Source organism: Mytilus galloprovincialis, chromosome 4, assembly GCF_965363235.1.
Source record: "Mytilus galloprovincialis chromosome 4, xbMytGall1.hap1.1, whole genome shotgun sequence".
Taxonomy (NCBI): Eukaryota; Metazoa; Mollusca; class Bivalvia; order Mytilida; family Mytilidae; genus Mytilus; species Mytilus galloprovincialis.
In genome coordinates, this window is record NC_134841.1 from 1,440,895 (window position 1) to 1,455,737 (window position 14,843).

General features: G+C 32.8%; 2 protein-coding genes across 2 annotated transcripts in view; both read right to left on the reverse strand.

Moving 5' to 3' along the window:
* Positions 1-950: 950 nt before the first annotated feature.
* The window catches only part of LOC143071091 (structural maintenance of chromosomes protein 3-like), a 77,630-nt gene continuing 63,737 nt past the window's right edge, over positions 951-14,843 (reverse strand). Inside the window, exons 28-32 of the mRNA XM_076245185.1 lie at positions 11,879-11,947; positions 4,043-4,132; positions 3,363-3,609; positions 2,354-2,460; positions 951-1,788 (exon numbers count right to left, since the gene is read on the reverse strand). Of these exons, the coding sequence (XP_076101300.1) occupies positions 1,717-1,788; positions 2,354-2,460; positions 3,363-3,609; positions 4,043-4,132; positions 11,879-11,947 (585 nt within the window). The 3' untranslated portion in view covers positions 951-1,716. The remainder of the gene's footprint in view (positions 1,789-2,353; positions 2,461-3,362; positions 3,610-4,042; positions 4,133-11,878; positions 11,948-14,843) is intronic.
* LOC143071089 (zinc finger protein 862-like) lies at positions 5,417-7,924 on the reverse strand. The gene has a single exon (XM_076245184.1). The coding sequence runs from the start codon at positions 7,790-7,792 to the stop codon at positions 6,560-6,562; it is 1,233 nt and encodes a 410-aa protein (XP_076101299.1). The 5' UTR covers positions 7,793-7,924; the 3' UTR covers positions 5,417-6,559.

The window sequence follows — 14,843 nt, forward strand, 5'->3', positions numbered from 1 at the left end:
AGTATATTTAGGGTGATGGCAAACAGTATTCTGTTATGAAATTCAGGTATTTCAGAGATTTGCAAGTGAACTGTGTGTTATTGGTTTTTTTTCATACTAGTATGTTAAGACTGCTGGTCATCAAAATGTGTGATAACATAATGTTTTGTTTCAGATATTTTGGCAAATGTATTGTTTTGTTGTTTTCTTATACCTGTATGTTATTGGAAACTTATATACGGACTGTGTGATCAGAAGGTTTTAGATATTTTTATGTGGACTGTGTTCTAATACAGGTATGCAACATTTATACATTACATGGGCTGTTTTTCAGCTTCTTAATAATGGTATGTTTCATGTGCTTGTAATGGGTACTGGGTGTTTCACATTTCTAATATGGATATTGCACAGACATAAGTCTTTATAGGAACTGTGCTTTAAACTTTTCAAATATTTTTTTTATTGGGATTGTTTTTGTAATTTTACACATATGTTTTAAATTGATAAATCCAAGGTATTGCATTTAGAATTTTATAATAAGAATATGTTGATGATGTTTCTTGTCCAAACTGCGTGATCAGATAGGAAAATATTTTTTGTTTTTAAAACGATGCGTTTTTTTTCTGTTGTTTTTTTTTGCTATTAGTGTGCCAGAGGTATTTAAAGACAGATTTCTGATATTGATATGCAAGAAATATTTATTAGCACATTTCTAATATTGCCAATAAGACAACATTCCACAAGAGACCAAATGACACAGAAATTAACAACTAAAGGCCACATTACGGTCTTCAACAATGTGCAAAGGTCATACCGCATAGTCAGCTATAAAAGGCTCCAAAATGACAAATGTAAATCAATTAAGCTATTGAATAATAGATCAAAACACAAAAACTTAATCAGATTGACATATTACTTCTACAGGAGGATGCACCTAAACAACTAGAGGGTATTACACTGATAAGCAACACTTTCTCAGGTTTTATCTTTTATTGTTATAATTTTACTTTAAACATATGTAATTCTAATAATGAAAGATGAAAAATAAATGAACTTTACATGAAAATATAATACAACATTAAAACTCTGGATGACAATGAAATAATTTACAGGACAATGATATAAACATTTACAACATGTTTTCACAGAAGGTAAATTTGAACCTTGCGTACATTTGTGACTGTTTGTACATATGTGACTGTGTATGTACATATGTGTGATAATGAACTGTATGACACATGTGGACTTTCTGAGAACTACTATCAAACTGAATGAATCTTAATAAAAATTACACAATTCAAATTATTAAGCAATGAAGACTGCAGTAAATAATTCCACATTAAATTGTGTAATTCCATTAGTTTCTGGAGCTTTCATTCATCTAAATTTATCTTTTTAATTTTAGGACTACATATAATGGAAGATCCCAACTAATATAAATCATATGAACGTGTTGACCAGTATTGAACGTGTTGACCAGTATTTATTTTTTCAGCACATTTTTACATATCAGTTTTCAATTGCTCTGCTAACCACAAATCACACTAATTGTTTTCATAATTCTATGTTAAAAAGTTTTCTCAAAAATTCTGAAAACATTCTGATCTTTGATAAAAATGTAAAATAACCGAAGCACAAATTTTTCAACGAATAATTTTCCTCCAATACATAATCATCTGTTACAGATGTTTGGGCAGTGATAAGCTTCAACAGTAATTTAAGTTCTAATATCATTATTCAGCCATGTGTTGTGTCATCCTCTACAAAGTCCTCGGCTTCTTCACGACTCACACATTCAACATGACTTACCTACAAAATAAAAAATTCCTGTTAATTCACATATAATCTAATACATTACACCTCTCAAATGAATTTTAAAACCTTTTTTTTCTATAAATTTGGTGAACTTAATGTTCAAAATTTGAATCAAATCTTTATATTTTTTATAGAACTTTTGTGAGCATGCTCACAAATCCACATCCCCTCATTGTCACACGGCAAACAAACTTTTACCAGATTCATAAATTGAAAGACTGACATCACCTATGTTCAATTGATAGACTTAGTAGATATAGGAAGATGTAGTGTGAGTGCCAATGAGACAACTCTCCATCCAAATAACAATTTATAAAAGTAAACCAAGGAATGGACTGACAGGGTCAAAAACATTATACCCTATACATCATTCAATGACAAATCATTCCTAAAACAAACTAATCAATAATCATAACACAATTAAAAGAGTACTCTAAATGTGGATATTTTCCTATCTCAATGTATAAATTTCAAACTATGTTCTCTCATCATGAGGAAGATAAAAAAAAATAAGCCTCTAGGAAGATTCATGTTTTCTAAATCATATAAGTATACATACTTTGTTCCTAAATTTGACACCATAGAATTTATCTGCATGCTCTAATAATTCTGGTCTGAAGGTTGTAGTGATGAACTGGGCATCCTCTGATAACTCATTAATCATATCTAAAACCAAAAGTTTAAGTCTAAATATAGCTCATTTATCATATCTAAAACCAAAAGTGAAAGTTGAAGTATAGCTCAATAATTGTATCTCAAACCAAAAGTAGAAGTTTAAAGGGGCACTAGCTACGAGATATATCAAAAATATAAATTTGATTTATTTTATTCAATCATTAATGAAAGTGAAAAAGTGAAATAATAATTCACTTTTAGTAGCCAGTATGGTTCAATGTTGTCAAAATAAGCTTAGAAACATTGATGATGAATTATGTACTTGGAAGTGAAAAATTTGACCTCATTAAATCATGTGAACTTCAATTTAATTTCTTATGTAGAGATGGATAACCCATGAATCGTGTAAGTGTTAAATTATTAAAAAGAAAACTATGTAAACAAAGGTAAATTGTTTGATTGAAAGATTGGATTATACAGGTCAAATCAATGATTAACATATATATTTAATCAATAATATGAAATTAAACAGACCTAGAAAATTCAAGTTCCAAGAGAGTACTATCTATATCTATATTTATGTTTATATCGCATCCCTTATACGGTCATCATAGGTCAACTCGATATTTAATTAGATATCTAGACTTAAAATTCACAGGAAATAAAGTTACATATTATCAAGCCTGATGCCCTGTAATTTGTTCATTTTAAACTTTTCATAATTTGGATAAATGTTTTACATAGTTTTAAATCAAATATGAGAAATTAAGTCAAATTGGTGAACAAGAATTTGACAGCTAGTTCTCCTGTAAGTATAGCTCAATAATTGTATCTCAAACCAAAATTAGAAGTCTTAGTAAAGCTTATTAATCATAAATAAAACCTTAAAGATTTATGTAAGAAGCCACGGAATAAATCCTTAAATCCTAACATTCTACTGCCACTGATCTTACCAGCAACAGCTTTCCTATGGATAGAATCTAAAGCTTGGTCAATCTCATCAAACAGATAGAAAGGAGCAGGATCACATTTCTGTATGGCAAATATAAGTGTAAGAGCAACGAGAGATTTCTGTCCACCAGACAATTGCTGCATGTCTCTCATTTCTGCCTTGTTTCCAGTGAAGGATACTTTGATACCAACTCCTGTGAACTGTTCAACTAAAGGTACTTCCTGAGATGATCCTTCTTCATCGTCTCCCTAAAATTACATTGTATAACTTAAATATCAATCTTCTCCCTAAAATTACATTGTATAACTTTATCATCAGGTTTAAAGTTCAAGATAAAAATACATTGATTATATGGCATTATACAAGATTCTTTAAAGTGAAATCAGAAAATGCCTCAGCAGTTATAACAAGAACACTTGCAGGAAAATATTGCCTATGTTATCAAATATGACTTGGATACTTTGAAAAACTATGAGATCATAGTCAAACTGAATTTGTCAAACATAAAAGGCTAGTGGACATGTTGAGGCTCACATGTTGGAATCTAATGAATTATAAAAAGACAAACAATTTTTTTCCAACTTAAAATGTTATTTTAAAGTCATTAACCAACAGATATGTACTAAAAAAAGGGGATCTAAAAACTGATCTGCATTTTAATTATATACTTCTTTTTCTTACATTTTGATCCATATCCCCTTTCTTCATCACCAATACAGCATGACCCTGGGGCGCTAACTTCTTAAAGATTTCACTAAAATACTTAGACACCTACAATATAAATTCTTTTTCAATTAAAATACTTTAACAATTAATGACATCATTTTGTGGCTATTGTTTCACCTATATTGAAACAATGTTTTAAAAAGATGCGGAATCAAACTGCTAATAATATAAACCAGGTTTTGTTGTTTTCTGAAATTGTTTAATATTTCGCAGCGGTATAATACTTTAATTATTCATCCCTTATTTTATTGATTTTGTGTTTACATTGTGTCATACATCAAATTCATTTGTTCAGTGTATGTCATTTGTGTTAATATGTCTTTTGATTGAGTAAGGCCATTTTAATTGATATTTTATAGTGTGTCTTTCTATGTTGTGATATTACACTATTGTTTCATATAAGGGTGAAGGTTTGGTACCGTTAAAATGTTTAAACCCCTTTGTTGATGTGGTTCATAATTGTTCCTTGTTTTTTATATAGATTAGACCATTGGTTTTCCCTTTTGAATGGTTTAACACTAGTTATTTTTGGGTCCCTTTATAGCTTGCTTTTCAATGAGAGCCAAGGCTCCGTGTTGAAGACCGTACTTTGAACTATAATGGTTTACTTTTATAAATTGTGAATTGGATAGAGAGTTGTCTCATTGGCACTCATACCACATCTTCTAATAGCTATAAACAATGGAAACAAATGAAAATTCACAACTTTGCTGAACAAGTTTAAATCAAAGAGCTGAAAGCTCTGAGGAAAAATGACGCCACTGCCTCTAATATTGGGATATTTTTTATGCAAGTCTTGATTTTCACATACCGTAATAAGTTGAATATTGCAACATGTCTCGTAAGCATATAATTGATATTCGTATATGAGTGTGTGAAGTGAAGATGACAACTGACTGGTTATTTTTTAATACAAATGAATAGGTCAAGAGTCAAGACTACCTAAATGATCTACAGTATCCAATGACTACTGGCATGTTTTTTTTTGTACAAATAAATAGGTCAAGACTACCTGAATGATTTACAGTATCCAATGACTACTGTCTGGGTTTTTTTTGTACAGATAAATAGGTCAAGAATACTGGAATGATATACAATATCCAATAATTACTAGCTGTTCTTTTGTAATAATAAATAGGTCAAGACTATTTATATGATCTACAATATCCAATGACTACTTGCTGTTCTTTTGTACGTACTAAATAAAGACTACCTGAATTATCTAAAGTATTCTAATTAATGTGTATTTTTTTTTCTTGCAATTACATTTTTCTAAATTCAAGAGTACAGACTACTAGTATCCTTTCAAACCAAATGATTATGAGAGCCTGTTGTAATAAGCTCTTATACCCCACTAGTCCTATAAACATATGACTTCACATTCTTATTCAATTTTTAACGTTTTTATACTGATATTTTCATTTTTTTTTAATTTTTGAATGCGAAGTGTGACACATTGATAGTAAAAAAAAATTTATCAGAACAGTAAATAGAAATAGTAAATAATGCTCTGGAGGTCATATTTTATAGGACTAATTACCCACATACTCATTAAATAAGTTACTAGTGACATACACAAATGTAGTTATTTCTGTTACTTGAAGCAAATTCTATTTCTGTACATTTACACAATATTGTTATACTTGTTTTATTTCACATTGAAGATTAGACAAATAGGGATACTCCTTTGATTTTTTTATTTCATGTCAGTCAGGTCCAAGGATCCGGAAATTTTTCCATGTCATTTCGGTCATTTTTTTTTTGTGATGTAATATTATCATGATGCACAAAAATGCATGTTTCTGAGGGTGACAAGTCTTGCAAAAGGACAAGTAAAGACCTTTTCTGTGAAATATTAGTTCAAACAAGTGTAACTGTACCTTGAACTATCAGTAACAGTGATGTATTTGAGGTACAAACTACACGAGGAGACGTTTGTTGTTGTGTATTGCATCTCTGAGGTCATATGCATAACCCTATAAATTTGCATAAATTACAAGAGGAATAATTACGTACGGCATGTTTCATCATTTTGAAATAAAGTTATATAAACCAATTAATAAACTGTGTTATGTTTCTTTTTGTATGTACATATATCGTTTACGTTGTTCAAATTGTTGCTGTTTGGATGAGTGTAATTGATTACTTAATACACAACAAGATAAATGTGTATTCACCTGGTTTACGATATGAGGATCAAAAAGGGGAAACTTTTCTGTGAATAAATAACTCAAGTCTGGTATAGTGATAACAATTGAATTTAATAACAAAATTCATGATTTTAAATAAATAAATAATTTATCTGAATGATAGTTTGTAAACAATAACAACAATTCAATGAAACCAATTACATTGTAATACTCTACGAATGACAGTCTATAAATAATCAATACACGATATTAGCAGTCTATCAACGGTAACACATAAATACATGTACACAGAGTTAATATTAGTCTATCTAATGTTCATAAGCTATGAGAAGGCATTCTGTTTATTACTTTGGTATACTTGTCTTTGACGGTTAGACTGCCACTGACGGAGTGCTGGTTTTGGGTCGAAGTCTTTTACAGGAACACCCACTAATCCTATGCGCATCAGCTGATCTAAAGTGTCGGTGCTGGTCTTACATCGGAGCTTTGTCTTTATGAGGTTTTGCCTAGAAAACCCACGCTCACACTCTACACTTGAAACTGGTAGGACACTGGCGATCTCAATTAAGTTCACAATGTTCACGAATTGTTCTTTCATTGGAGTCACTTCTGTTAGTAGCTCAGCAGGGCTCAGATGTCTAAAGTTGTTGAAAATAATATACTTGATAGTACTCCATTCTTGTAAGGTGGAGTCTTCGTCGAAACTGGTGTAATGACTAGTCAGTGTGGACAGTTGACTGGTTCCGTAGTTGGGTAAGTCTGAAATGTTGACTGGAAATGAGGCTGGTTCAAATATAGTAAAGGCCTCAAATATCTTAGAGTCTGGAAATCTGTCTTTTATGTTGTCAGTCAGAGTTGATACCAGATGGACAACTTTGTCAGGAAGGGTGGCATCTCTTGGTGAGCGGCTGAAGTCGATACCTTTGAAGTTGTCTTGTTCACTTGTTGTTAGGATGAACTGGGACAGAAGTGGCCCAAAAGATGGTTCATCAGTGAGGTACTCGGCTGATAAGGCAGTCAGGAACCCGTCAACTTGCAGTCGGACAGTGCTGTAGGATAGCTCTCTCTGTTGTAGTGCCTTACTAAGGATGTTAATCTTGCTGAAGATGTCACTCAGGAAGTGGAGCAGGAAGAGGAACTTGTATGATGTCATGTGATGGACCATGGAACTGGCAACAATATCACTGTCACCTTGGTCTGATACCATATGGACGATGGAAACTAGGGATCTTCTCAAGTTGTCTAATGCATGGCCCATGGACAACCATCTGACTTTGTGTACATCTAATGGATTCAGCTGTGGATCATCTAGAATGGTTTGCCAGGTACGGAGCTCAGATAGGTTGGAAGGTGACCTCTTAAAATAGGTGTATACTGTTTTGATGATGCTCTCAACAAACTTTATTTCTGGGATCTCTTTGGATAGGTCTACACATGCTAGGGCCAGTCGATGAGCAACACAATGCATCTCTATCAGATATGGGCTGTTCTCTTTTAGGAGCTGGGATACACCTGTGTGTTTACCGATCATGACAGCTGCACCATCGGATCCCATGCCTTACATCTTAGAAAGGTCAACATCATTTGCTTGTAGGTAGGCTATAAGTTGGCTGGTTATGGCAACACTGTCGCAGGCAGTCAGGTTTATCAGTTTTGAGTAGGTGATGGTAAGTTTGGCATCTTTCAAATAGCTCAGATACAATATCAAGTGTTTCTGTGTAGATAGGTCAGTGGACTCGTCTATCATTATGGAGAACGCTGGACTGTCTTTTACATCTTGCAAAACCGTCTGCTCAATCTGGGATGAAATAATTTTGATGAATTCAGAGCAAGCCGTATCTTCTTGGTACATTGTCGATGTTATAGGTGCCCCATTCATCTTTGACAGCTCATTCAGGGACTGGTACTTGTCGATGGGTAAGTTTTCTTTGGCAATGTAGTAAGCATTTCTAAACAGTGTTGTCATGGCATCATCTGTTTTCTCGTAAACCTTCTCTACCATCGTCTTAAGTTTGTTGTCTTTGGCTGCTTCATCAGACTTTAAGGCTTGAACATGATCATTGGAACTTGCATGGTCTACTAAACTGGACTTTCTGAAGTTGGAGGCCCCGGGATATACAAAATTGTTTTTCTTTTTGTGTTTCTGGCATATGGTGCAGAACATAGCATTACGTATACTGTCAAAGGTAAGCCATGCGAACAACTGCAACCATTTGGCATTGAAAGATCTTGCATTTTTGGCAGGTTTCTGGTTTTCATCTGACGAGTCTCTTTTACGCTTATTCATTGTTGGATTTGGTTATGAGTTCATATTTAATATTCAAAGGTTTTATACCAGCAAAAAAAAATATTAAACAATTGAAGAAAAACGCCCATGAATTCTGTTGGCCTTCACAGTGAAGATGTATGGCTTCGACCGGGTAAAAATCGGAAGTTTAGCAGAGAAAACAAAAGAAAGGATAACGCCCATTACATTCTGTGAGTAGAATGGTTTCAAAAAATCGGAAGTGCAAAAAAAAAAAATCTAGATTGTTCATTCGCCGAGATATTTCTTTTAATAAATAGGCTGTATGGCTTCAAATGTAAATTACGTTATTTATTTTTAATTCTTATTTAAAACTTTTTTTTAATTCTTCATTTCTATAAACTATATGCTTTACCACTTTTGCAAATCTTTTAATATCTTTAACTACCATTGCCGACCGAAAAGTTAACAGTAAAATCAATCTCTCAAATAAGATAATTATCAATTAACCCATGTTGATCATTGTTGATCCCCAGTTTTCATGCGCAAACTCAGTAAACATAAATCTATATTTAACCAACAGTGTCCAAATCAGCTGATCGACTATAATGGATTATAAATGTTTTATTGGGATAAATATAGAAAGATTCTCTAGTCAACAGTGTCATTTGTCTTCTTTTATGAATAAAAAAATGACAAAATCTAGGTCAGAATGGTTAAAACGTTAAATTTGATGCACAGGAAATCGCCATATTGTTTTTATTTCTGAACAGGTGTTTCCAGGTGAGATTTGTGTACATCGCCTTTATGGCTTTAATCAAGACAATAACGACACCCAAGCCGAATTCAAACTTCCTGGACATTGATTACTATCCTCAAGTGGTGATAATTACTATGTAAACAAACCTAGTGGCTTCAACCCAGACTTACCCCACGCTGTGACTCGACAGAGTCCTGTTCATTGTTTTCACTTATATTATAGAATAAACAACCAACTAATGATAAATATTTATTAAAACACAACTCAAATCAGCAAACAGTTTATTTTGTCTCAAACAAATCTATTTTTCTTGATGACCTGAAAACGAAAATAAGTTCAAAATGGCGACCGAAAAATCCTGATCGTAATGAAATGACCGAAATTATTTCTGTAAAAAAAAAAAAAAGACCAAAATCCCAATAAATTATTTCGGTCTTCTGAGTTTCCAAATCAGTCATGACTGGCATATATGACCGTTTCCGGACCCTTGGTCAGGTCCCTTTATATGAAACTTGAAACCACTTCTCTGCCATATTGATATTGTATAACAACTCTGCCCATGACCCATATAATTTGATATTCATTCTTTAACCATATATTATAGAAAGCTAGTCTTTTTTAATTTTACACTAATCCACAATCTTTCATGTTAAATTTTGTCTCCTTTTAAGTTTATGCCATTGAACCATCATGGTATTAAACACAATCCCAAGTAATTATGCTGTTATAGTGGGTCACCATATATTCAACTTGGGTGGCATTCCAGTTATTGAAATTTGTGTCAAATTGGATAATGAACTAGACCTTTAGGAATTGATCTTATAATTTAATATGGAGCCATCGTATGCGACCCCTACCCGGTAACAAAAATAAACATGTCAAGCGGCAATATTTATCACCAGAGATTACAAGTCAAAAGAGGAAGGATAAGTCTCCAAAATGCTTGCCAAACTGGAACTACAACAAGATCTCCAGACAAGGACAAACAAAACGTTCAAGCCAAAGTTAGTATTTATGTACAAAGAAGTTGAGGGACTGATTCACGCTATTGCACCAGATGAATTCCTCTTAAAGACATGTCCGAAGAGAACCATAACTGCCGAGAATTTCAAAGAATACCACGAAACAATTGTTGTGGAAAAGCAAGTAAAGAATAACTCTTACTGTGAGTGTATTGACATTCCGCCAAGTAAAACACCGTACAATATTCAAACTTACTTTAGGGCCTTAATAATATGGTACAAGTCTGTCAAATGGGCACCTGGTTAAATCGACATCTAGTCAAATCGGTACCTATTTAAAGCCAATTAGGTATCCAATAATAAATATAAATAATTCAACCTTTAAAAATGTGAATAAACATGATAAAATTAGGTTAATATTTCTGGCCAACCCCTTCCTTATCTACCTTTTCTAGGGTAAAATACTGTAAAATTTCTGGACAACCCATTCCTTATTTTTACTGTTTTTGTTTAAAGTACTGTTAGAATATATATTAAACAAATCTAACATGGGTGCCGAATTGACTATATCAAGTGCCGATTTAACCAGGTGCCAATTTGACTAGATGCCGATAATTGAGTATACCGGGTGCCGAATTGACCAGGTGCCGATTTGACTAGAATTCCGTAAGACAGTGATCGCGCCGATCAGGGCGAACGATCCCACCCCGCCAATAAAATCGTTGTATTAAAGCCAGCATCGATATCGACAATTTATGCACATGTCATACAGATACAGTCTGTTCCAGACTCTACTGTTGTAACTTTGTAAACAAAGATTGAGTCGGATTTCCGGTACTTCGATCTGTCTTATAACCAATAGAAAGTGGACCAACACGGACACATTATATTTTCTTATAAAAAAGGCAGTGGTTTGTAAAAAGAAAAGACTATCAAGTTTTCCCCGATTAATTATAGATTTTTAATGTTTTAACAATGTTTTAGTTTTACTTCACATAATCAATAAAGTTATAAAAATAGATTTATGAGTATCTTAACAACATTGGTTGGTACACTTCGATCTTTTTGGTAATAAGAAGGACCGGAGGTATGTAAACTGGTTCCCGGTTGATTACTACACAAAAATCATAATAAAAGCAAATTCCAGTTTAAATGTAAAATAGTAGATACAAAACCAAGAGCAATAGACGGAGAAATGTAATGGAAAGTAAATACGAACCAAGCGCGGTAGGCAGAGAAATGTAATGGAAGTTCAGTTCACTAGTATAGAAACATGCCGCTGAAAGCGTCATTTTTCAAAAATATCTTTTTACAGCATACCATTATTATAAGAATTTTTATTAAATCTAGATTATTTAGTTCTACTCATATTACTACAAAATTAAGTATTTTTTTTAATTTACACAATTATAAACAATTCTCCTCAGAGGAGACTGATAAAAATACATTGGATATTAATAAATTGAGTCCACACTATGAGTTGGGTTTAACCTTGTTACCATACATCATACTGCTACACCAATGAGAACGTCTTAAATATAATTTGTGTTTAAGCAAGTTGCACCTCATGAACATTTCAACTCCTGGCAAAAAACAACATGGACTCAAATTTCATAAAAATTTGATAGTGAAGAAAATGCCATTGTTGGTGGGAGAAATAAATAACATCTTTACCTGTTTAAATGTTAACTGTATTGCTTCATACTTTCTGTGATCCAAAGCATTCATCAAATCTAAAATGGACTGAAACATAAAAAAATATTTGTCATTAAAACTGATTCTCTCTCTATGTTTATTATAACAATTATATTAGCTTGTGAGTCCATAAGAATGAGGCACGCTCTCTATGTTTATTATAACAATTATATTAGCTTGTGAGTCCATAAGAATGAGGCACGCTCTCTATGTTTATTATAACAATTATATTAGCTTGTGAGTCCATAAGAATGAGGCACGCTCTCTATGTTTATTATAACAATTACATTAGCTTGTGAGTCCATAAGAATGAGGCACGCTCTCTATGTTTATTATAACAATTACATTAGCTTGTGAGTCCATAAGAATGAGGTCTCTCTCTATGTTTATTACAACAATTACATTAGCTTGTGAGTCCATTAGCTTGTGAGTCCATTAGCTTGTGAGTCCATAAGAATGAGGTCTCTCTCTATGTTTATTACAACAATTACATTAGCTTGTGAGTCCATAAGAATGAGGCACGCTCTCTATGTTTATTACAACAATTACATTAGCTTGTGAGTCCATAAGAATGAGGCAGACTCTCTATGTTTATTATAACAATTATATTAGCTTGTGAGTCCATAAGAATGAGGCAGATTCTCTCTCTATGTTTATTATAACAATTATATTAGCTTGTGAGTCCATAAGAATGAGGCCTCTCTCTATGTTTATTATAACAATTACATTAGCTTGTGAGTCCATAAGAATGAGGCACGCTCTCTATGTTTATTATAACAATTATATTAGCTTGTGAGTCCATAAGAATGAGGCACGCTCTCTATGTTTATTATAACAATTATATTAGCTTGTGAGTCCATAAGAATGAGGCACGCTCTCTATGTTTATTATAACAATTACATTAGCTTGTGAGTCCATAAGAATGAGGCACGCTCTCTATGTTTATTATAACAATTACATTAGCTTGTGAGTCCATAAGAATGAGGTCTCTCTCTATGTTTATTACAACAATTACATTAGCTTGTGAGTCCATTAGCTTGTGAGTCCATTAGCTTGTGAGTCCATAAGAATGAGGTCTCTCTCTATGTTTATTACAACAATTACATTAGCTTGTGAGTCCATAAGAATGAGGCACGCTCTCTATGTTTATTACAACAATTACATTAGCTTGTGAGTCCATAAGAATGAGGCAGACTCTCTATGTTTATTATAACAATTATATTAGCTTGTGAGTCCATAAGAATGAGGCAGATTCTCTCTCTATGTTTATTATAACAATTATATTAGCTTGTGAGTCCATAAGAATGAGGCCTCTCTCTATGTTTATTATAACAATTACATTAGCTTGTGAGTCCATTAGAATGAGGTCTCTCTCTATGTTTATTATAACAATTACATTAGCTTGTGAGTCCATAAGAATGAGGCCTCTCTCTATGTTTATTATAACAATTACATTAGCATGTGAGTCCATTAGAATGAGGTCTCTCTCTATGTTTATTATAACAATTACATTAGCTTGAGAGTCCATAAGAATGAGGTCTCTCTCTATGTTTATTACAACAATTACATTAGCTTGTGAGTCCATAAGAATGAGGCACGCTCTCTATGTTTATTACAACAATTACATTAGCTTGTGAGTCCATAAGAATGAGGCAGACTCTCTATGTTTATTATAACAATTATATTAGCTTGTGAGTCCATAAGAATGAGGCAGATTCTCTCTCTATGTTTATTATAACAATTATATTAGCTTGTGAGTCCATAAGAATGAGGCCTCTCTCTATGTTTATTATAACAATTACATTAGCTTGTGAGTCCATTAGAATGAGGTCTCTCTCTATGTTTATTATAACAATTACATTAGCTTGTGAGTCCATAAGAATGAGGCCTCTCTCTATGTTTATTATAACAATTACATTAGCTTGTGAGTCCATTAGAATGAGGTCTCTCTCTATGTTTATTATAACAATTACATTAGCTTGTGAGTCCATAAGAATGAGGCCTCTCTCTATGTTTATTATAACAATTACATTAGCTTGTGAGTCCATTAGAATGAGGTCTCTCTCTATGTTTATTATAACAATTACATTAGCTTGTGAGTCACAATTACATTAGCTTGTGAGTCCATTAGAATGAGGTCTCTCTCTATGTTTATTATAACAATTACATTAGCTTGTGAGTCCATAAGAATGAGGCCTCTCTCTATGTTTATTATAACAATTACATTAGCATGTGAGTCCATAAGAATGAGGTCTCTCTCTATGTTTATTATAACAATTACATTAGCTTGTGAGTCCATAAGAATGAGGCACGCTCTCTATGTTTATTATAACAATTACATTAGCTTGTGAGTCCATAAGAATGAGGCCTCTCTCTATGTTTATTATAACAATTATATTAGCTTGTGAGTCCATAAGAATGAGGCCTCTCTCTATGTTTATTATAACAATTACATTAGCTTGTGAGTCCATAAGAATGAGGCCTCTCTCTATGTTTATTATAACAATTATATTAGCTTGTGAGTCCATAAGAATGAGGCCTCTCTCTATGTTTATTATAACAATTATATTAGCTTGTGAGTCCATAAGAATGAGGCCTCTCTCTATGTTTATTATAACAATTACATTAGCTTGTGAGTCCATAAGAATGAGGCCTCTCTCTATGTTTATTATAACAATTATATTAGCTTGTGAGTCCATAAGAATGAGGCCTCTCTCTATGTTTATTATAACAATTACATTAGCTTGTGAGTCCATAAGAATGAGGCCTCTCTCTATGTTTATTATAACAATTACATTAGCTTGTGAGTCCATAAGAATGAGGCACGCTCTCTATGTTTATTATAACAATTATATTAGCTTGTGAGTCCATAAGAATGAGGCACGCTCTCTATGTTTATTATAACAATTATATTAGCTTGTGAGTCCATAAGAATGAGGTCTCT

Bases quoted from the DNA above. Each gene is read 5' to 3' on its own strand.
- LOC143071089 (XM_076245184.1), bottom strand. From the start codon at position 7,792: ATGGGATCCGATGGTGCAGCTGTCATGATCGGTAAACACACAGGTGTA.